The sequence below is a fragment of the Hakea prostrata genome, chromosome 1 (assembly GCF_041222555.1).
Source record: "Hakea prostrata isolate BN-2017 chromosome 1, UWA_Hpros_2, whole genome shotgun sequence".
NCBI lineage: Eukaryota > Viridiplantae > Streptophyta > Magnoliopsida > Proteales > Proteaceae > Hakea > Hakea prostrata.
Genome location: NC_142600.1, coordinates 39,379,388 through 39,403,552, shown reverse-complemented (window position 1 = coordinate 39,403,552; position 24,165 = coordinate 39,379,388). Strand labels below are relative to the sequence as shown.

General features: G+C 39.8%; 1 protein-coding gene across 1 annotated transcript; it reads right to left on the bottom strand.

The window, feature by feature from the left end:
• Positions 1 to 2,303: 2,303 nt before the first annotated feature.
• Positions 2,304 to 2,924, bottom strand: LOC149028926 (uncharacterized). The gene has a single exon (XM_089136081.1). The coding sequence runs from the start codon at positions 2,922 to 2,924 to the stop codon at positions 2,304 to 2,306; it is 621 nt and encodes a 206-aa protein (XP_088992207.1).
• Positions 2,925 to 24,165: the final 21,241 nt, after the last annotated feature.

The window sequence follows — 24,165 nt, the reverse complement described above, 5'->3', positions numbered from 1 at the left end:
ATCATAAGATATCTTGGGTCTGCCATGGTAATTGGGTAAAGTCCTCATCAAGCTATGGTTGGGGATTTAGTCACCACTCTCTCACATCACCATTGGTACAAGTATTGGCGCATGTCACGGCGAAGCCTAGCCCAATGCAAGTCATCTACTTAGTGGTATCATGTTAGATCCGGATACTTTCCCTATGGAATCGACCAACTCGGTTCGTATCCTTCACACTAGAGTCAGCGTATCCTATGGCACCAACCAACTCGGACTACAGACTCATCAACCCTATTGGTCATCCACAAATGGTAAACGGGAAGCTCTCACGTCCTCTCACGGGTTGGTTACCTGTCTTGAGCGCCCCTGAGCCCAGGTCTATCCATTTGCAACCCACCAATAAATGGCCCCTTTCAGGTATCTGCAGTATGGTTTAAGTCCTCTCACAGAGTGGATACCGGTCTTGAGCGCCCATCAACCATACTCTACCACGGGTCGTTCGGTCTCAATACCCTTCCGATTCGGGTCTGATACAACAAGGATAATCCTAACCATACACCTAGACAATCCTATGCATGTCATCCAACAACCCAGGAAAGCGTCTATGGACACCTTCGGAGAATATCCCATACTACTCCCTCCGATGTCCAAGGACAGAAGTGTAGGAAGGACACTTCCCAATCCCAAGTCATACATAGTCAATCACAAGCTCAATCTCATCATATCATACTAAATCAATGATTCATCATATAACAAGGCATATCATAACATGATTGATCATATATAAAATCATAGAGTACAATTGAACATGATATTCTAAATGATATGTAACATTCTACTACTGATAAGAAAACATATAATAGTCATGTATGGTCAAGGAATACACATGGGCACATAACCATTAAGTTCTCAAAATATAAGCATGTTGATATAATTAACATACTTGAGTTAACGACCGTCCTTACCTTAATCGAGTTGTAAATAAATTCAATGATCACCAAGAATGGTCCCAAAAATCAGTGTTGGTACCCTAGACAACATACAAGTAACATCAGAGAAGAAAACAATCGAATCGGAGGTCAAACGAATCAATTCGGCTGAGTACAGGGGTGTTAACATCTCTTGGTTGACTGGCTTGGTCGACTGTCAGTGGACCAAGATTTGTTAACCACTGGGCAGAAATGGAAACTTGATCCGAAACTGACATTCCGGTGCTCCGATCGACACGAAATTTGGAGGGCATGTTTATAACAGTAAGATGATACTACACACTAATTTTCATGATGATCCAATGGTCCAATCAGAAATGCCCAATTCGAAATCTTTAGTTCTATGTGTTAATTATCAAGAATCAAATTGGAATTGATTGAAATTGTAAAGGATGATGGGAATCAATCAAGTGAATGTTAAGAATCAAGTTAGAATCTTAATTTCATAATAATCTAAGCTTAACATGCATCTACATATCAGTTTTGAATCAAGAATACGTTAAATTGAAAAGAATCAAAGTAATGAAGTGCAAGTAATCTCAATGGAATCATAACATAACATAACATTAGTGGGGGAGGATCATGGAATTGAAAGGGGGAAACTCATGGTTAAGTGTTTGCAAGGTTGCAGCACTTCAACCATGGTCTCAAGATCATCATTTGATAGAAAATGAATAGATTAGAAGAAGAATAGAAGGAATCATACCTTGAGTTGATGATTAATGTATAACACTAATGATTGGAGTCAAAGATCTTCCAAAACATCAAAAAGCCCAAGAGAGTGTCCAACCTTGAGCTCTGAAGTGCCAATGATTAGTTTAGGTCCTCATTCACGAGTTCCAAAAAGGTAGGGGCAAAATGGGAAATAATTTAGTGAAGATTCAAATTCCATTACTGCTGGTCGACTGGCTAGTCGACCAAGCAGTCGACCAAGACATGATAGCAACTTCAAGAGTGGATTCAGGAGGCTATACGGGGTCAAATTGAGCGGGGTTTACTCCTACAAGTCAATCAACAAGTCTAGTTTCAGGAAATACCTTCGGATTGATCACGGGGTTCCAAGAAGTGCTTCAACTAATTCAATCTTCATCGATGCGCAGATTTTCACTCAACACTGACAATGTGCTCAAGTAAGGGGCATCATTGTCAATGTCCATAGGTTCTGTATCAAGCATCGAATCATCAATTAAGAGGGCCCACAAGTCTCTTCTACCACCACTTCGGGTCTTTGGACCTGCAACAGTATAAAATTCGGGCGGGTCAGGGTTAGAATAAGGCCGGATTTTACAATAATCCTTGTGGAAACGACAATATTTTTTCATGTCCCGATCTTCAGGTCGGGAATGTGTTTTCCTGGGCCATTTTAGGGATTTTTTTATCCCGTATCTGCATAAGGATTTCCGATGGTTTGGTGTTGAGCGGGGTGTAGCTTTCTCGACCCTGCTCTCGTTTCCATTTTCCTTTTGTTCCTCTTTCCCGATCACTAGGATGACCTCTTTCACTGTCTGGCCTACACTCTCTATCGGCCTTTACTCGAGTGTTTATTATTTCATACACGCTGGCTTGTTTCTTGCACTTGCGCAACAGAGTCCCATAGGTTTTGGGCTTATCTGACAGCAAGACTTCCAAAAGCCTTTGGTGTGTGATGCCACTCCACAAAGCGTTGTACACAACTTGGTCATCCAATTTCTCGATCTCGATGGCAACTTCATCGAAACACTTTAGATTATCCTGGATTGATTTGTTCCATCCTTGCCTGATGGCAAATAGGCTATCAGATGTTTTCTTGCCCCCGATTGCACTTCTGAATCGGGTTATGAATTTTCGGGCAAGCTCTTTGAAATTGTGGATTGAACCCGGTCGCAGGCTACTGAACCACTTTATGGACGGTCCTTTCAATGAAGCCGGGAAAGTTTGACAGAGTAACTCATCTTCCCAACCTAAGACGGTCATTACAAATTTGAAGTAGCTGATATGCTCCTTCAGGTTGGTTTCCCTTCGAACGGGGTAAAGGTCGGCACGATGAAATTTAGTGAAAGAGGCATGTTCATGATTTCATCTGAGAATGGCTCTTGGTCCACCACGTCGAAATCCTCATCGTGATCTCGATCCTCCAGCTTTTGCTCTACCTCAGCCACCCTTCTTCGCAGTTGGTGTTGTCTCGATTGGCTTTCTCCGGATTCCACAATGCTCGCTTGTCTTGATTGTGTTCGAGTCACCGAAACTCGGGATCGGGTTCCTTGGGGATGGCTCTTTGCCTCCTGGTTTTTCTCAATCCGGTGGCTTCTTTGAGGAGGATCTCCAGTCCGTGTAGGTTTTGAGATCCGGTCAAAGGCGTTGACTCTTGCACCATCCTCCTACCTCCGGTTGGCCTCGGGACTAGGCTATGTGTCCCGGCGACCATCGATTCAACCTCCTCTCAAGTTCCCTCCTCGTGGTCGAGTTCCCTTTGCTACTAGGGCAGCTTGGTTCAATCTTCCCGCCTGGGTATTGGGTGCCGGTCCTTGTTGGATTCCAACTTGGTGTACCTAACCCTGTAATACCCCTTGCATCTTGAGCCTGCCTCTTCAAATATCTATGTCAACGGCGGTGGATGTCCCTTGGGGTCTCATTGACGAGCCCTCTCCATGGGGGCCTTGAGGTCTTTGATCCGCCCCGGGAGGATTTTCTCCTACCCGGGTGGAATGTTCGCCCCCATTTTCGTGGAGATTTTTATCATCCGGGTTTAGGTCACTAGTTGCAGTATCCTAATCGGTTCGTCCGTTATTAACTGCTCACCTCGCCATGACTTAAACTGTTTTTCATTTTCCAATAGATGGCGCCAAACTTATGTGTCTTAGTTCCAATCTAGTTTCCGACTGAACCGGGTTAATATCCGATTTCCTTCTTGTCATATCCACCCAGCTAGTTCCCTATCTGGAATACCCGAGTGTCTTATCCACAACCCCAAAGACCAGCATCGAGGAAATCAACCTCCCACATTTACAATAATATAATCAAGAACAAGACTAAATCAATGTTAAACTATATTAACTAAAGATCAAGATAAGATTCAAAAGAATATAAAATGTAATCAAAGTGCGTAAAAATGATACCAATAGAATAATCAAATGTAGAGTGTAGCGGAAAAGCACTCTACAACAGCAGCGGAAAAGTATATCAAAACTAAAAAGAAAGATTACAACTGATTCCTAAAACAAGAGGAATAAAAAAGAAGTAATAAAAAACTTAACTAATGTTTCTTCAAGTCTATAGAGAACACTTCTAAAAGTAAAGGTCTCTATATCCAGATAATGTCGTACTAGCACCTGAGTACGACTAATCCTGATACGCTCCTTCGTCACCATGATATTCTTCACAGTCATAGTCATTGTAGCCAGCACCTTGGGTGTAGTATGAGTCATCCATGGCAAACTCATTTGCTGCACTGTCATAGTCATCAACACCTACAGATAGATCTAACAAAGATGTTTGCAAAAAGGAGTTAGTTCAAAAGAACTCAGCAAGGCAGTTTATTCCACAATAACACAATAAAGCATGATAGCAATACATAAAGGATGCAAGATGATATGAAACAGACATGCATGTATGATTCTAACTCTATGTATGCTGGTCTCTATTGGTAGACATGCTTAAGTGATAGCACCATCTCCTCTGGTTAGGTCTCAAATCACTCTCCCTCAATCATCTCGGTATCTTGGGTTCTCCAGTGGTAATTGGGTCCTGCATCCCTCTCGAACATTCCATGGCTGGGGTTTAGGTCACCGCTCTCTCACATCACCATTGGTCTGAGTATTGGCGCATGTCAAGGTTAAACCTAGCACAATGCAAGTCTTCTTCTTAGTTATATCAACTCAGAGTTAGATACTTCCATTCCTCGCCTCTCGTGATCCTTTCCGGTATCCTTCTCACTAGAGTCAGCATATCCTATGGCTACAACCAACTCGGACTACGGACTCATCAACCCTATTGATCATCCACAAATAGTCAACGGGAGGCTCTCATGTCCTCTCACGGGTTGGTTACCTGTCTTGAGTGCCCATGAGCCCAAGTCTACTACTGCAACCCTACCAATGAATGACCCCCACAATGTGATTCATGTCCTCTCGGGTTGGTTACCGGTCTTGAGCGCCCACAAACCCCCACTGCTGCCACGGGTTACTCGGTCTCAATACCCTTCTGAATCAGGTCTGATATAACAGGGACATCCTAGCCAAACATTGCTAGACAAGACCTAGGTATGTAAACCAATAATCTGGGAAAGAGTCAAGGGGCACCATAGGAAATGTCCCATACCACTTCCACTGATGTCCAAACACAAAAATGTCAAAAGGACATTCCCCATTCCCAAATTTTACTTAAACAATCACATTCCCAAATCAATCATTCACATTCACATACACAACTGATAATTCAATACATGGAAAAATAATCATTCATACATGATCAATTTAATAAAAGAATTACATGAACAAGACCTATTGTAATTACAGCACTTACGACAGTAATAAAATTATAGAGAATTATAAGAACATTATTAAGATCATGAAAATCCGAATCATAGACAAGTAATCATGCATTTTAGGTTATTAGAGAATCAACCATCCTTACCTTAAATAGCTTCGAGGAATTCCAGAGAAACAAAGAGGATAGGTCCAAGGTTAGCAAATAAATCCTAAACAAGCATAGTTCAATCATTAGGAACAAACCCTCGAAGATCAGAACTCAAACGGATCAAGACAGACCAAGAAAACAAGTATTGTCAGCTTGGGCTGATTGGCTGGGTCGATTGCCCAATCGACCCAAATGAACAGTATGGAACAAAAATCTTAATTTTGATCCAAACTCAATTTTCGGGATTCAAAACACTCCGAAATTTTAAGGAAAACTCTAAAACAGTAGTCTAAGACTATCTAGCATATATTAAAAATCAATATTGATCAAAAGAGTAGAATTCTAAATTAATCAAAAACTAGGTTTTCAAAGAAAATATTCCGTGAATTATACGGAGAGGCCAGACAGAATGAGAATTCACTCTAGAAGAATAACAATAGTAGATCATTGTTAAAAACTAACACAGGATTGAATCTAACATGCTTTAGAAATCAAAACAATAAAATGATCACACATCCATGAAGATTTCACAAGATCTCTTCTCAAAATCAAGTTGTGTAGATCATAGAAGCATTGGAGTGAATGGAAATTCACTCACAACTATAGAGATTGAAGAAGAGGTATTTGCAAGAATACAAAACCATCTTCATAATCACAGTGATGAGAAGAAATCAATATAAGAGTAGATCAGTAGCAAAGTAAGAGTGATTATTAACATTAATGAAGAATATTTTCCGAAGAACTTGATTCACAAAGGATGTTCCACAACTTGAAAGAATAGGCTTGAGAGAGGCTTCCCACATTCTCAAAGGCTTTAGAAACAAGTGTGGCTGAAAACCACGTAGTCCCATTAAATAGAGCATCAAAACCCTAAAAATTAGAAGTTCACAATTAAGCCCTTGTGATTGTGGGTCGATTGGCCCAGTCGACCCAGGCTGACAACAAGCCCAGATCGAGGATTTGAAGCTCCAAACCTTAAAATTTTCAATGGGGCTTCTCCCAACTCAACAAGCAACTCACCTAGCATAGAGGGATCCCTTCAAACCATGCCCAACAAGGCTTCAAGTCCATCAACCAAGCTCTTCATCTTCAAGGTGCAGTTTCTTCTCCAACTTTGACAAGGTTTCTAAGTATGGGACTCCATATTAAACTCCAAGGGTTCTGGGTCAAACACCATGTCTTCCATTGAGATGGCCCATAATTGCCTTCTTCTTTCACTTCGGGTCTTCGGACCTACAAACAAAAGGGTTTTCGGGTTAGGGTTAGGGCTGGACTTCACACTTCCCGTGCCTGAAGATAATGAGCCCTGCAAGAAAGGTCAGACACGGGCTGGTTAGGATGCCGAGTAACTGCTTCCGATGGCTAAGTTAGTTGGTGATCAGATTAAGATCCCTTGCAAGAGTTACACAGGAATTTTCTAAGAAAGTGTTTGTGTCTTGTCGGAGGGGTGAGTCTTTGTTTGAATAGTATGCTGGTTACCTTTTTGGTTACAGACAGGCTTCCCGACGGTTGTTCCGCCTAATCATCCCTGGAGTTGACTTTTTGTTTACGGTGATGTTGCCATATATGTCCAGCGTGAGTGGAGCCTTCCATATACGTGGTGTGATCGACTAAGATCCTGACTACGTTGCTAGTTTTGGGCCTGGTCGGGTTAAGATCCAGTCAGGTACAATCTTCCCATATCACTTATCATATTATAACATATCATGCTATTATTATTGAATTGAGGAAGTATGGTTATATTTCACTAACCCAAAACACCGCTACTTTTTAGTTCAAGACTATAAGAAAAGCACGAACTGGAAGGAGGATGGCTACATTTCACCTACTCAAAAGACCCCTACTTTTTAAGATTACTAAACCTTTATTTAAGTCATCAAAAAGAAATATCCAAAAACGTAATTTTCCAAATAATCTTATTGCATTACATAAAATAAGTAAATGGAATGTCAATTAAAACAAATAGTTAATTATATTGTTTATATTTTCCAACTTATACATTTAAGCTTTTCAAGAGAAACAATGAACAATTACTTTCTCTCTTTTCACTCATTATATTAAATTTTCATTTCACGAATTGAGGGAGGAGGGCTACATTTCCCTTACCCCAGATAACCCTACATTTTAAAACTATTAAACCTTTAAGTCATCAAAAAGAACATCCAAAAACGTAGTTTGGATCTTTTGCATTACATAAAATAAGTTAATGGAGTGTCAATTAATACAAATTTTCTCTCTTATTTTTATGTAGTTACTCACGTTCCTAGGCAAATCATCATAATTTTCAACAATAAACCCCTCCATCTCCCTCATTTTTAAGAAACATTTAATCTTAATTCTCTCATTCTTTATTACCCAAATGAAAAATATTAACTCTCATTCTTCTATTATTTAGATTCCACCTCAACTAAGTGATATTCAATTGCCTTTCCATCTTTCAAACTCTCCTGAGCCTTCCTTCGTATGATTCATTATGAATGGATGAATTATGGCAAGGGGTTGGAGGCCGAGGTGATTAGTTCTTCAAGATGGTATTCTATCTTATTACAAGATTCATGGACCTAACAATTTCGTTGTTAATCAAGAAGACAAGAATGAATCAAAGATCATCAAAGAAGAATTGTTTCGTCAAATTAGTTAGCCAAGAATGGTCAATCCCAACTTCCCGGCATCCTTGAGGTGAAATTCCGCATATCTCTTTATGTCCTACTTTTGTTGTAGTCAGAGTAAGTTTTTCAAATTTACACAAAAAAAGAAAAGAAAAGAAGAAAAAAAGAGAGTAATTCTTTTGGTTTTCTTAAGGTTTCATCAATGCTCAAGAGAAAATAGGATAACAATAGGTTCTTGGTTTTTCTGGCACAAAGGAGTTGCATTTGAGGGCCACATGCAATAAAGGAGGATTGAGTGGCATTGGATGGAAGCATGAAGGGCATGTTCTCACGTCAACTCTGTGGGACTCGGACTTCTAATTCAACGAAAATAGGGCAATAGAATCATTGAGTCAAACCCTTCACCATGAATGACGTTTGAACATAAACATAGATTAATTAAAGGAAGAAATCGAGCACAAGAGAAGTACTCAGATTTTCTCATCAGACCAAAAAGTTAGGAAAGTTGATCTATAACACGACAGAGATTAAAAGGGGAAAAAGAGAAATCTACTTGATAAGGAAAAAACAATGTCAAACCGAGTTCGGTCTTCGTCTGGTTCAGGATGTCGGTCGGGACCGGTTCAACGACTGAACCAGTAAATGACATTAAGCTCAAAGAAAACCGACGGTTATAAACATATACGTGTTCTCGTCAAATTCGGGATACACGATTGTGCCATGAAAGGTAACTGCCATTGACTCTGAAAAGGAGGTAAAAACCTTAGGATAGGGCGGCCACAAAAGAATTGCATGGGTTGATCCAACAGTTAGTAGTAAGAGGTAAATCCTATATAAACTAAAGGATCACATTGAGTAGAGGTAACTGAATTGTTTTCCCTCCATTAATTCATTCGATCCAAGCTCTGCAACTAGTCAAAGCCCTGTGGTGTTCCAATTACTGAATCAACCTTCGGAGGTGGCTACTCGACTGCACGGTTGGCCTATGTTTGATGTCTTTTGGAAGTATCTGAGGGCTGATCAATTTTTGGATGCATCATTTGGCACCGTCTATGGGAAACACTTCAAAAAGCTATGGTAGACACCAAATCTACAATTCTGAGGCATCATAATCAAAACCTTCAACCTCCTCCAAGAGAAAACCCTCATGAGGGAAGTCGTGTTCGTGAAAGAGAGATTCGCAAAGAAGAAGAAATAGTTGTGGGAGGAGTTCACCTGAATGACTCAAATGACAAAGTTTGAATGGTTTCGGTCATTTAGGAGCAGATGAATCAGATGCAAATTCAATTTTTGGAGATGCAACAAATGCTCCGAACGGTGGCCAGACATCTAGGAGCCCCAAGACAACCTAACCTTCATGATTGGGAAGAAGCTTGAGGATGAGCAAGAAGGGCTAAGAGAAGAAATTCTCCAGCTTGGGGTGTTCTCCTCAGAGAAATAGACAACAGACCGAAGGCTAGAACTTTCGGCAGGAAAGAACCCAAGATCCACAAGGAGTATAGGAAGAACAATCAGAAGTGAGGAGGACTGGAGAGTTGCCCAGGAGAGATGATTAGGATGTCTAAGATTATGCACAGGGGAGTTGAACTAGAACTCTCACTAGGCTCTGTCACACCCCACCCACCAGTCTTAGTTACACCCGACAACTTGTGGGTGTGACCCGTCACTGGATCTATGGTCTTACCATCAATAATAATAAATGCAAGAAATAGATAATCAAGAGCTAGAGCAAGTTCAAATAATTAGTCAAAAAGGATTACAGGAGTCCAAATACTCCAAAGAATGAATCAAATCAAAGAAATCAAGTTTCAAGAATTAACGAGTTCAGCGGAAGCATTAAAATAAACTAAATCAGTTTCTTTCCAGTAGCTTTCTCTAAAGCCAAAGTCTCCTTTTCTAAAACAGCAAGAAGGGGGGGGTTCTCCAGTTTTTCTCCAAAGACTTCTCAAAATGTTTGAAAACTTGCCTCCTTCTGCAGTCAATGGGTGCTGTAAGCACACTCCAAGCATCCGCAGGAGGCTTCGTGGAATACATATCTGTCTCCCACTGACGGTACCGCATATTCTTCATAGATGTTGCTCCGGTCACACAGAACTTCTCCTGATTTCGTCGCACTACCATCTGTACAATATATTATAACATACAAAGAAAGAAATGAATTCTGACGAACTCAGTAAGGATAACACATTTCTCATACATATGGCAACATATCCAAATAAGCAAAAATGGGTCTAGTCACTCTGATACCTCACTGACTGGTTACCTCTGTTGGGATCCCGGGTAAAGGGGATAAGTCATACAGTAACATACTACATGAAGTCCAGATACTTCCCTTATGGCACCAACCAACTCGGTTTTGTATCCTTCTCTACCTAGGAATGAGAACCCTCACAGACTGGCTACCGCTGGTGGACTCCATTCCCTAACTCTATGGTCATCCACATATTGTTGGGGTGAATGCTCTCATGACCCCTCACGACTCCCGGCTGCTCCTTGGATGTCCATAAGCCCAAACCCTAACATATGCAACCCTACCATTGTATGATCAATAGTGAACCATTGAGTCTCCGCATGGACTGGGTACCTGTCACATCCACCCAGCCGATACCCTATCTAGCATACCTGAGTGTGTGATCCATAGCCCCGAAGATCAGTATCGAGGAAATCAACTTTCCACATTCACAATAATATAATCAAGAACAAGACTAAATCAATGTTAACAATATTAATTGAGAGATCAGAACAATATAACGAAATAACATCAGAGTGCGGAAATGATACCAATATAATAAATCAAAATGTAGAGTGAGGCGGAATATCACTCTATATATACAGCGGAAATGTAGCTCGAAGGTCAAAAAGTAGATTACAACTGATTCCAAAAGAAAGAAAGAAATAATCTAACTAAACTAGAGTTTCTTCTACTTTATAAAGAATGTCTTCATAAACATAAACTTTAGAAATTAAACACGACCGCTTCTCCAAGATAGGGCTAATCCTGGTACGCAGCATGATCACACAAGGGATCTTCACCGTAATCTTCGTAACTGCTAGCACCTTGAGTGAAGTATGCTTCATCGGTTTGCGCTTCATCATACTGGCCACATAATCGTCAATACCTGTAGAATAATCTAACAAAAGATGTTTGCACGAAAGGAGTGAGTTCAAGAGAACTCAGCAAGGCAAGTTATTCCATAGCAACATATATAACATGATAGCAGAACATAGCATGATGCAATATGATATGAGACCGACAATGCATGTATGAATCTAACTCTATGTATACTGATCTCTATTGGCAGACATGCTTTAAGTCACAGCACCATACTCCTCTGGGTAAGGTCCAAATCACTCTCTTCCTCAACCATCTTGGAATCTTGGGCTCTCCGGTAGGTAACGGGTTTGACATTCCTCGGGACATTCCATGGCTGGGGTTTAGGTCACCACTCTCTCACGCCACCGTTTGGTCTGTGTATAGGCGCATGTTAGGGTTAAGCCTAGCCCAATGCAAGTCATTTACTTAGTTATATAAACTTAGATCCAGATACGTCCATTCCTCGCCCGAGCGATCCTTTCTGGGTATCTTTCACACTAGAGTCAGCATATCCTATGGCTACAACCAACTCGGACTACAGACTCACTAACCCTATTGGTCATCCAAAAATAGTAAACGGGAAGCTCTCATTTTCTCTCACGGGTTGGTTACCGGTCTTAAACGCCCATGAGCCCAAGTTTACTAAGTGCGACCCTACCAATGAATGGCCCCCACAATGTGATTTATGTCCTCTCATGGGTTGGTTACCGATCTTGAGTGCCTATAAATCCCCATTGCTACCATGGGTTACTCGATCTCAATACCCTTCTGAATCGGGTCTGATATAGCAGGGACATCCTAGCCAAACACTGCTAGACAAGTGTAATATCCAGCCCTATTCTAACCCTGACCCTAACCCGGAACCACTGTTGTATTCAGGTCCGAAGACCCGAAGCGGTGGTAGAAGAGACCTATGGACCATTCTGATTGATGATCATGATTCGGAAACTGAGCCTATGGACATTGATGATGATACCCCTTGCTTAAATGCATTATCAGTGTTTAAGGAAAGTCTGCGCATCGGAGAAGATTAATCTCGTTGATATACCTAATGACCTCCTATGCACAATCCGAAGGTATTCCCCGAAACTTGACTTCTTGATTGAATTGTGGAAGAAAACCTCACTCAAATTGACCTTGTATAGCCTTTCAAACCCCTACTTGAAGTTGCTGAACTAAACCTGTTTTTCTGCTGAGAAACATTTTGGTCGATGCCATCGACCAAAACCATCGACCAAAGTTTCCCAGTCTGCCAAGTTAAAGATTCCATGGAATATTCCTATTCTATTTATTATGACCTCGAGCCTTGAGCCTTGTGCAATCATTTTTCTCACCTGAAATCGTGGGGAGAGCTTCCTAAGGCACCTCCTTGGCTAATGTGAAGGGCACCTCATCAAAAACTCATTGTTTACTATTGATTCTTGTCTACATCTTCCACACTAAGGTATGAATCACCATTCCACTCTCTATCCTACCATTTTCTATTCTTTTCTTTTCCTTTCTTGCTGGTGAGACATTGGAAATGGTGCTGCAACCTTGCAACCACCACTCCAAGTGTCTACACATGATTAACCTATGAGTTTCTTAGCCATCCATTGATGCTATGCCTCCACCTCATGCCTAGCATATGTATTCCTCTAATTTTTCTACTAACATCATGTCATTTTGTACCAAACTGAGTTGTAGGGCATGCTATGTTCATGTTTATCACTTCTATATGATTCCAATCGAAATTCTATTAGTTCCCCTAGCTATTACATGCCATTTCCATGACAATGCAATCAATCCCAACTCATGCCATGATGTTTGTCACTTGAACTTGTTAGCTCAATTTGGGGCTTTTTGTTTGGACCATTGGATTGGGTAAATTTCTTGACTTATAGTGTCCTACTACTGTTGTTAAGTGTTCCTCCAAGTTTCAGATTGATCCGAACACCGGAAAACCAATTTAGGATGAAAACACCCAAAATCCATCATTCTGTCCTGAAGGAAATTTTGGTCGATCCTTTTGGTCGATACCATCGACCAAAACCATCGACCAAAGTTGTTGCTGACAGCAACCTTGGCCAGTTTTGATCCAATTGATATCCAATCTTCCTAATTTCTTCTCTGACTTATTATTGATGCTTGTTTAGGGCCTTAACAATTATTTTGGACTATTTCTTGGTACTCTCAATTCACCATCAATTCAACCCAAGGTAAGGATGGTTATCTCCATAAATATATAGATCACCAACTTATGATTTATGTTCTTGTTTATGAATAGAACCTTTTGATTTCTTTTAAATCTTTATAAGACTGTTATATATGTGTTAGAACAGTAGTATTGACATCTTCATACTTTTGTCATGTTACCTTACTATTCTTGTTTACTTATGTCTATGATGATTCATTTCAATATCATGATTTAAATTTTATGATAAGATGCATTGGATGCATGAAAGATGATGAACTTGAATATGTGATTGCTTACATATTGACTTGGGATTGGGGAGTGTTCTATTGACACTTCTGTCCTTAGGCACCGGAGGGAATAGTATGGGATGTTCTCCGATGGTGCCTATCGACACTCTCCCGGGTTATTGGATGACATACATAGGACTTTCTAGTTGGTTGGCTAGGTTTACCTTGTCATGTCAGACCCGAATCGGAAGGGCATTGAGACTGAACAACCCGTGGCAGTGTATGGTTGGATGGGCACTCTAGGCCGGTAATCAATCCGGTAGGGGACATAAACCATGCTACGGATACCCGAAAGGGGCCATTTATTGGTAGGGTTGCAAATGGCTAGACTTGGGCTCATGGGCGCTCAAGACCGGTAACTAATCCGTGAGAGAATGTGAGAGCTTCCCGTTTACTATTTGTGGATGACCAATAGGGTTCATGAGTCCGAAATCCGGGATTTCGCTGACTCTAGTGTGAAGGATACCGGAAAGGATTGCCGGGGGCGAGGAATGGACGTATCTGGATCTGACTTGACCGACTGAGTAGATGACTTGCATTGGGCTAGGCTTTACTGTGACATGCGCCAGTACTTATACCAAATGGTGATGTGAGAGAGTGGTGACCTATTCCCTTACCATGGTTTTTGAGATGACTTTATCGAACTTCCTTGGCAGACCCAAGATATCTTGTATGATTGAGGGGGAGTGACTGACCACCCAAAGAAGTATGGTGCTATGACTTAAAGCATGTCTACCCTAGAGACTAGCATTTATAGAGTTAAATCATAATGCATCATATGTTCCATATCACATTGCATTATGTATGTTCTGTATGTGTATGATTTCTCAATATGGAATAACTGCCTTGCTGAGTTTTTCGAACTCATTCCTTTTGTACAAATGTTTTTAGATTATCCTATAGGTACCGAAGACTATGATGGCACCCCCTTCGAGACGAACTATGATTCCGCATACTAACCTTCGGGTAGTGGCATCTATGAAGATCCGAGTGTTGGGGCCGAGGAGGATTACTATCCGCACCAGGGTTAGCCCCACGGTTGTGAGGGAGCGGCAAAGCTGGGTTTACTTCATCCGTACCATTGAGGAGACTGTTATTAGAGTAGAGGAAACCCTAGCTTAGTGCCCCATTCCCCTGGTGTATTTTTGGAGTACTTGGACCTATAATTAATTAACTTTTTTGGATTATCTTTAATACTTGGACATGTAATTAACGTTATCACACTTCTTTTCCGCTGCTCTGAGAGAGTGGTTATCATACATTCTCTCAACTTTATGATTATGTTCACACTTTACTGTTATTGTCTTTCGCACTCTGATTTATTTAATCTTATCTTATTCATGATACTTAGTATTAAATGTTTTTACTTTGATTATCTTTGTTCATGATTATGTCACTGTGTATGTGGGAGGCATGGACCTACGAATCTTGATCCTTGGACTATGGATCACATTCCCAGGTATTCCAAATGGGGCACTGTCTGGGTGGATGTGACAACAAGCCCTAGGTATGACAACCAATAATCCGAGAAAGCGTCAAAGGGCATCATAGGGAGATGTCCCATACCATTCCCATTGATGTCCAAGGACACAAATGTCAGAAGGACATTCCCCAATCCCAAATCAGTCACATTCCAATTCATTCATAACATACATAACTGATGTCTCATCATATAGAAGAATATATAAAGACATGAACAATTAAGTAACTGTCACATCCTCCCAGCCGGTACCCTATCTGGCATACCCGAGAGTGTGATCAACAGCCCGAAGATCAAGTATCGAGTAATCAACCTCCCACATAAACAATAACGTAATCATGAACAATAATAATAAAAGTGCGGAAGATAAACCATAGATCCAAATAAGGAAAGAATGAATCATATATAAATCAGAGTACTAGATATAATCAGAGTGTCTAAATCAGATAAGTAAAGTGAGGCGAAATCCCACTCTACAACCAGCGGAAAAGTAGTTCTAAAAGAGAATAAGCAAGATAGAATCTAATCCCAGTAGCAGGTACAATGGGTAACTAAATTGTTCTCAACTTTATAGACAACATCCCTATAAGTATAAATCTCATAAACGGCACAAGGGCGCTTCCACTCTATGGTTGGACTAAGCATCGTACGGAGCATAACCACTCGCGGGATCTTCAGTGTAGTTGTTGTAACCACAATCACCTTCCTGGAGATATGCCTCTTCTCCTTGCGCTTCTTCATAGGGGCCGTCATAATATTCAGTACCTGTAGAATAGTCTAACAAACATTGTACAATAAAGGAATGAGTTTCAAAGAAACTCAGTAAGGCAGTTAAATCCATAATAACATAAATAGCAGAATTTCAGAACAAACATAAATGCAATATGGTATGAAACAAACAATGAATGTATGAATCTAACTCTACATATGCTGGTCTCTATTGGCAGACATGCTTTAAGTCATAGCACCGTACTTCTTTAGGAAAGTCTCAATCACTCATCATCAGTTGGTAATGGGTCCGGCATCCCTCGGGACATTCCATGGCTGGGGGTATAGGTCACCACTCTCTCACATCACCATTGGTCTAAGTACCGGCGCATGTCAGGGTAAAGCCTAGCCAAATGCAAGTCTTCTACTTAGTTACATCAAGTCGAGATCCGGATACGTCCATTCCTCGTCCCCGACGATCCTTTCCGGTATCCTTCACACTAGAGTCCTCATAGTCCCTGACTACGGACTCATCAACCCTATTGGTCATCCACATATGGTAAACGGGAAGCTCTCACGTCCCCTCACGGGTTGGTTACCGGTCTTGAGCGCCCGTGAGCCCAAGTCTATCCATATGCAACCCTACCAATAAATGGCCCCCACAATGTGATTCCTGTCCTCTCACGGGTTGGTTACCAGTCTTGAGCGCCCATGAATCCCCATTGCTACCACGGGTTGTTCGGTCTCAATACCCCTCCGATTAGGGTCTGACATAACGGGACATCCTAGCCAAACACTACTAGACAATCCTAGATATGTCATCCAACAATTTAGGAAGGTGTCCAGAGGGCATCTCCGGAAACATCCCATAATATTCCCGTAGTAGTCCAAGGACAGAAGTGTCAAAAGGACACCTCTCCTTTCCAAACCATACTTAAGCATACACATGCATCAATTCATATCATCACATATATGGTAACTTCATATATGGAAAGAAATCAATAATTACAATCAATTTGTATATAACCGGTAAGTAAATCATACATGAGTCAATTCAATATGAATAAGTAATGCTACTGATATCAAGACAGTACTACAGTAGTATAACATTATAAGAATCTAATTAAAGAACTAACTTAACAAGATTCAAATATAGAAACTAAGATTTACAATTCATGTTGTTAGAGAAGTAACCATCCTTACCTTTTATAACTCGCAAAGGAATCCTAAGAAATCAAGTAAGATCTTGACAAACTTTGAGAAGAAGGTCCTAAACAAGTGTATACAACATATTAGGAAATATCCCTAACAGAAAAGACACCAAAACATCCAAGACAGACCAATTCTGGAGTTGCTGTACTCATTGGTCGAGTGGATTGGTCGACTGGACCAGTCGACCAATGCAGACGGTAGCCTATAAAATCAGAGTTTTGAGATATAAAATCCGAATTTGGTGGTTCAAAAGGGTACTAATCAAGGGGTAAACTACATTAGTAGTATCCTAACATATAGGAGATCTCAAAACACTAATCAAATCAAGTCATCAAGATCCAAATTAGGAAACAAAAAGTTACCATAATTAGATCAATCATGGTTCTTGAAGAATTCAAGATAGAAATCAAAGACAAGAACAATAGGAGAATGGATCATTGATTCAGGTAAAGGTATCATGAAAAGCATACTTAGATCTTCAAGAAAATAGACCTAAGAGCATAAATCTAAATGAGGAAACAAAACCTACCATATATGTAACTATCATGATTTATGAAGAAAACATGGTATGGTAGAAGAGAAACAACTAGAGATTGATAGATCATGGATCATGAAAAGAAAACACAGCAATTGACTACTAACATGATCAATATAGTAGATCCAAGGAGATCAGAATTCAAATCAAAAGATAAACAAAGACTAGATCATGGTTTGATCATGATTCCTTCAAAAGCTTGCAATGATCATGGTTAAGATCATTGTTTTAGCCATTAATCCTTAGGAAGATCATGAGAGACAAGTCCAGAGATGTTTGCAACAGAGAATGCAGCATCTCCTCTACTATCTCAACTCAAAAAGGAAAGAAAAACAGAGATGGAGGAGAAGAAGAGAGTGTAGACATACCTTTGATGCAAAAGGAAGAGTTTTGATGAAGATCCGTCAAGAAAATCACCAAGGATGCAAGGGAGATGACTTGCAGAGGTCTTTGGTTCGTTCCAAAGAGTTTGGAGGCAGCAAATACGAAGTAGACTCGAGATTGGACTTAAATAGAGCAAGCAAGACCTAATTGCCAAAGACAGCACCCATTGGTCGAGTGGATTGGTCGACTGGTCCAGTCGAAGTCGACCAATCAGTCGACCAATGCAGACAACAATTCCAAAACAGGGAATTGAAGACCCAGATCAAATCCAATCCTAAAGGGGTTTTCCACACATATCAAGTGACTTACCTAATAGGTAGAAATGCCTTCAAACCATGATAGAGAGCACTCCAAGTCCATCAACTAATCCGATCTTCATCAAGATTCAGTTTCCATAAATAGAACTTCATCATCAACTCTCATGGATTCAAAGCCAGACACCAAGTCCTCCACTGGGATGGCCCAAAGCTGACTTCTTACTTTACTTCGGGTCACTGGACCTACAAATAACAAGGTTTCCGGGTCAAGGTTAGGGCTGGGTTTTACAGTAACATACATGAACAAGTATCATATATGATCAAGTAATAAAAGAAATATGTAAATCAAGTTTTACTGTACTTGCAGCAGTAATATTATGTTTAGAAAGTATAAGAACTGCAATGATCTTATGAAACTCCCAAATTAGGAAATAAGATCATGCAATCTACGTTAATATGGAAATAACTGTCCTTACCTTAATTAGTTTCGAAGATATTTCGGATGGACAAAAGAATGGATCCAAAGTTAGCAAACAAACCCTAAACAAGCATTACACAATCATTAGGAAACAACCCTAAAAGAATTAGACGTCAAACGGATCAAGATGAGCGAAGATATCCCATGCTATCATCCTAGGAAGCCTGGCTAGGTCGATTGGTCCAGTCGACCCAATGAACAGTACGCAACAGAAATTTGATTTTTGATCCGAAACTCATTCTACAAGATTCGAAACACTACGAAACTTGGAGGGAATCTCTAAAACAGTAATCTAAGACTAACTAGCATAGATTAGACACCAAACAATGAGCAAAACCAATACTTACTAATTTGGAAACATGACTTTTTGATTTGATCAAAACATGGTTTGCAATGAAAACCAACCATGGATTCAAAGGAGGAAACAAGGATTCATTCAAGAGGAATATCAGCAATAGAACATGCATGAATCCAATATGAATATAGATCTGATATGTTAGAGAAAACAAATTGAAAGAATGATCAAGGTTCCATGAAGAGATCATATGAAATCATGGCTTAAACCAAATATGAAGATTATTGGAATGAATGGAGATTCATTCTCAACTTAAAGACTGTAGAAGAGGTGTTCGCAAGGATGCAATACCTTCTTTATCATTACAGTATAGAGAATAGATCATAGTAAGAGTAAATCAATATCAAGTAAGAGAGATTACTAACCTTTGATTGAAGAAACAAGAGAGGAAGCTTGAAAATAGTGAGTAGATTTTCTTCTACACCAATGTAGGATTTGAGAGGAGTTCTCCACATTCTCTAGGGGTTTTAGAAACAAAGGAGGCTAAGAAACTCGAACTTCTATTATATAGAGCATCATAAACCTAAACAGAGGATCTTAGACAGATTCAGTCACGTGGGTCGATTGGCCCAGTCAACCCAAGCAATCGACCCAGGCTGTCAGCGGCCCAAGTTAGGGAAATGAAGGTCCAATTCTTATAAAAATCAAATGGGCTTCTCACAACACAACCTACAACTCACATAGCATGGAGGAATGCCTTCAAACCATGTCTAACCAAGCTCTAAGTTCATAAATCATGCTTCTCTTCATCAAGGTGTAGTCTTTTTCCTAATTTTGTCAAAGTCTCTAAGAATGGACATCATCATCAATCTCCATGGGTTCTGGGTCAAACACCATGTCTTCCACTGATATGGCCCATAGTTGACTTCCACTTCTACTCCGGGTCTTCGGACCTACAAACAATAGAGTTTTCGGGTTAAGGTTAGGATTGGGTTTCACAGTACCGTTGCTGTCACATCCACCCAGCCGGTACCCTACCTGGTATACCCGAGTGTGTGATCCACAGCCCCGAAGATCAAGTATCGAGGTAATCAACCTCCCACATAGACAATAACATAATCATGAACATAAATAATCAATGTGCAAAAGATAAACAAAAGATCCAAATAAGGAAAGAAAAAATCATATATCATCAGAGTATGAAAGACAATCAAAATGTCTGAATCAATAAGTAAAGTGAGGCGGAATCTCACTCCACAACCAGCGGAAAAGTAGATCGTAAGTTAAAAGAAAGATTACATCTGGTTCTAAGATAAAAAGAAAGATATAACAAACTAAACTAAAGTCTATTCTACTTTATAGAGAATGTCTTCATAAACATAGACTTCATCAATGACGCTCAGACGTTCCCACTCCACAGTAGGGCTAATCCTGGTAACAAGTAAGACCACTTGAGGAATCCTTAAGGTAATCTTCATGGTCGCCAGCACCTTGCGTGAAGTACGCCTCTTCAGTTTGCGCTTCCTTATATTGACCTTCATAGTCATTAGTACCTGTAGAGTAATCTAACAAAAGATATTGTACAAAAAGGAATGAGTTTCAATAAAACCCAGTAAGGTAGTTAATCCATAACAACCTAAATAGCAGGAATTCAAAGCAACGTAAAATGCTATATGATATGAAACACATGATGCATTATGATTCTAACTCTATGTATGCTGGTCTCTATTGGTAGACATGGTTTAAGTCATAGCACCGTACTTCTTTAGGAAGGTCTCAGCACACAACGCCTTTTGGTAGTGGGTCCGGCATCCCTCGGGACATTCCATGGCCGGGGTTTAGGTCACTGCTCTCTCACATCACCATTGGTCTAAGTATTGATGCATGTCAGGGTCAAAGCCTAGCCAAATGCAAGTCTCCTACTTAGTTACATCAAGTCAGATCCATATACATCCATTCCTCGCCCCTGGCGATCCTTTCCGGTATCCTTCACACTAGAGTCCTCATAGTCCCTGACTACGGACTCATCAACCCTACTGGTTATCCACATATGGTAGATGGGAAGCTCTCACGTCCTCTCACGGGTTGGTTACCGGTCTTGAGCGCCATGAGCCCAAGTCTAGCCATATGCAACCCTACCAATAAATGGCCCCCACAATGTTATTCATGTCCTCTCACGGATTGGTTACTGATAACTCTATGAAATAGAGTTAAGATTGATAACTTTATACTTGAGATGGCTTGATTTAGGAGTAGTTTTATCTTTGTTTTAGTGTTAGTAGTAATTAGATTTTGTTTTATTGAGTCTTAACATGTTGCATCTTATGAAGGTCATTATTGTCACTCTTACATGATTTTTTCTTCAGATTAATGGATGAATTTGATTAATCCTCTTTCCCTTGAAAATGTAGGTGAAGATCCATAATAGAAGAAGAACCTGTCCTCTAACTTTGTTGTAGAGTTGTTGCAGCATTGCTACAGCAACGGAGCAGAATATTCTCAGATCCAACTCAAATGGAAATGACCAAAAAGGACTAACTTAAGTGGACAATATTCTTGTAAATACATGTTGGTTCTCAGCCGTTGATATCAAAGGAAAATGTTCTAATCCTACAAGCCAATTTTAACCTAGCACTTTTGGGGGAAAAGAAGGGTACAAAGGAGGCAAAAACGTGGAAGGCAAACTAGGAGAGGAGAAGAGGAGAAAAAAGGAGACTCGGCTGAAGCTAGGAGAGGTAGAGAACGAATGCTGGAGCTCTTGTGGAAGCAAGGAGCTGCCGGAGTTGCTGATTTGCTGGAGAAGAAGGCTGGAGCTTGTGTGGAAGCATTGAAGCTTTAGTTTCTTCTTGTTTTTATAACTCTATCTTTCTACTTTCTAGTCTCATGACAACTACACTTGGTTTTATGTATTTGAATTATGTTATGGGCTAAATCTTTGCTATGTTGGGATGATAGTAATACCTAAACCTGAATTTTGAGATGTAACTAATCATGTGTTCTTTAGTTTTATTGCAATCCACTTTACTGTTAATGAATTCAGCATGTTATATTGACTAATTTCAGTTCTTGAATGATCTTTCTTTCTTGAATGTTATGATTTCATTAATCGGAAAATTAATGGAGTCTAGGTGTTTGTTGAATTGTGTGAGTTAGCATAATCTTTAGTTAGGTTGTGTTAATTAGTAGGTTGGGTAGGAATACCCAATTACCTCACATTACCATTGATTGGATTGGGTTTAAATTGCATTCTTATTTCAATTCTTCATAGGAATATGCAGATGTTGATTTAGGATGCTAGCTTATGTGTATTGGAAAATATCATATTGCCATTCATTCCAAGTTCTTGATTTATCTTGGGGTTATAGTATTGCTTTAGTATTTGCATTATAAAATTCAGGGGAAGGGAAACTTGATTCCTAACACACTTTTCACTCACTAAGTTTCTTCTATTGCTCAATCTCCAATTTAGTTCGTTAGTTTAATTAACTGTCATTTGGTCATTTAGTTAGTCAATCACAAATCAACCTTGTAAATCTCATTTAAATCAATTTTACTTTTACATTGAAAGTTAAGGATATAATTCTTCGTGGGATCGATACTTTACTTATCATTTATTACTTGATTGCGATACATGCACTTGCGTAATATCTTGAGATACAAGCAACAGTTACCGAATCTTGAGCGCCCATGAATCCCCATTGGTACCACGGGTCGTTCGGTCTCAATACCCCTCCGATTAGGGTCTGACATAACGGGACATTCTAGCAAAACACTACTAGACAGTCCTAAGTATGTCATCTAACAATTTAGGAAGGTGTCCAAAGGGCATCTCCGGAAACATCCCATAATATTCCCGTAGTTGTCCAAGGACGGAAGTGTCAAAAGGACACCTCCCCTTTCCAAACCATACTTAATCATTCACAAGCATAAATCCATCATGTCACATACATGGTAACTTCTTATATAGAAAGAAATCAATAACAACATACAACTTGCATATAATTAATAAGTAAATCATACATGAATCAATTTAGCACAAACAAGTAAGGCTACTGTAATCAAGATAGTGCATCAATAGTCTATCATTGTAAAAATCTAATTAAGGAAACAAATCAATGACATTCAAATATAGAAACTAGATTCGTGCAATCTATGTAATTAAGGAAATAACCATCCTTACCTTATATAACTCGCAAAGGATCTTAGGGAATCAAGTAAGACCTTGACTAAACTTGGGAAGAAAGTCCTAAACAAGTATATATAACATATTAGGAAAGATACCTAGAAGGAATGATATCAAAACATCCAAAACAGACCAAATATGAGGTTGCTGTCCTCATTGGTCAATTGATTGGTCTACTGCCTCAGTCGACCAATGAGTCGACCAACAGAGACAGTGGCCTTCAAAATCAGAGTTTTTAGAATATAAAATCGAATTTGGTGGTTCAAAAGGGTACTAAACAAGGGGGAAACTACTATGACAGTATACTAGTATATAGAGGACTTCAAAACTCTAATCATATCAAGTCTTCAAGTCACAGATTAGGAAACAAAAAGTTACCATAATTAGATTAATCATGGTTGTTGAAGAATTCATAGTAAAAATCATGGACAAGAACAATAGGATGATGGATCACTAATTGTGATAAAGAAATCATGAAAAGCATGCATAGATCTTCAAGAAAAATAGATCTAAGACTGAAGAACATCAATCTAAATAAGGAAAGTGAATGAATACGTGTTTTCCTTCAAAAGCGAGTGATGATCTTGATGAAGATCATCCACCAAGCTTTAGATCCTTAGGAAAATAGAGGGAAAGAGTATAGTGATAGTTGCAACAGAGATACAACATCACTTCTACTGTCCTCAATCAGAAAAGGAAACAAAAGTAATGAAGAATCAAAGATGAAACATAGAAGAGGATGATCACTTACCTTTTTGTGTAAAAGCACGAGATTTGACGAAGATCCGTCAAGAAAATCACCAAGGATGCAAGGGAGATGACTTGCAGAGGGCTCTGCTACGTTCCAAAGAGTTTGGAGGCAGAAAATACGAAGTAGACTCG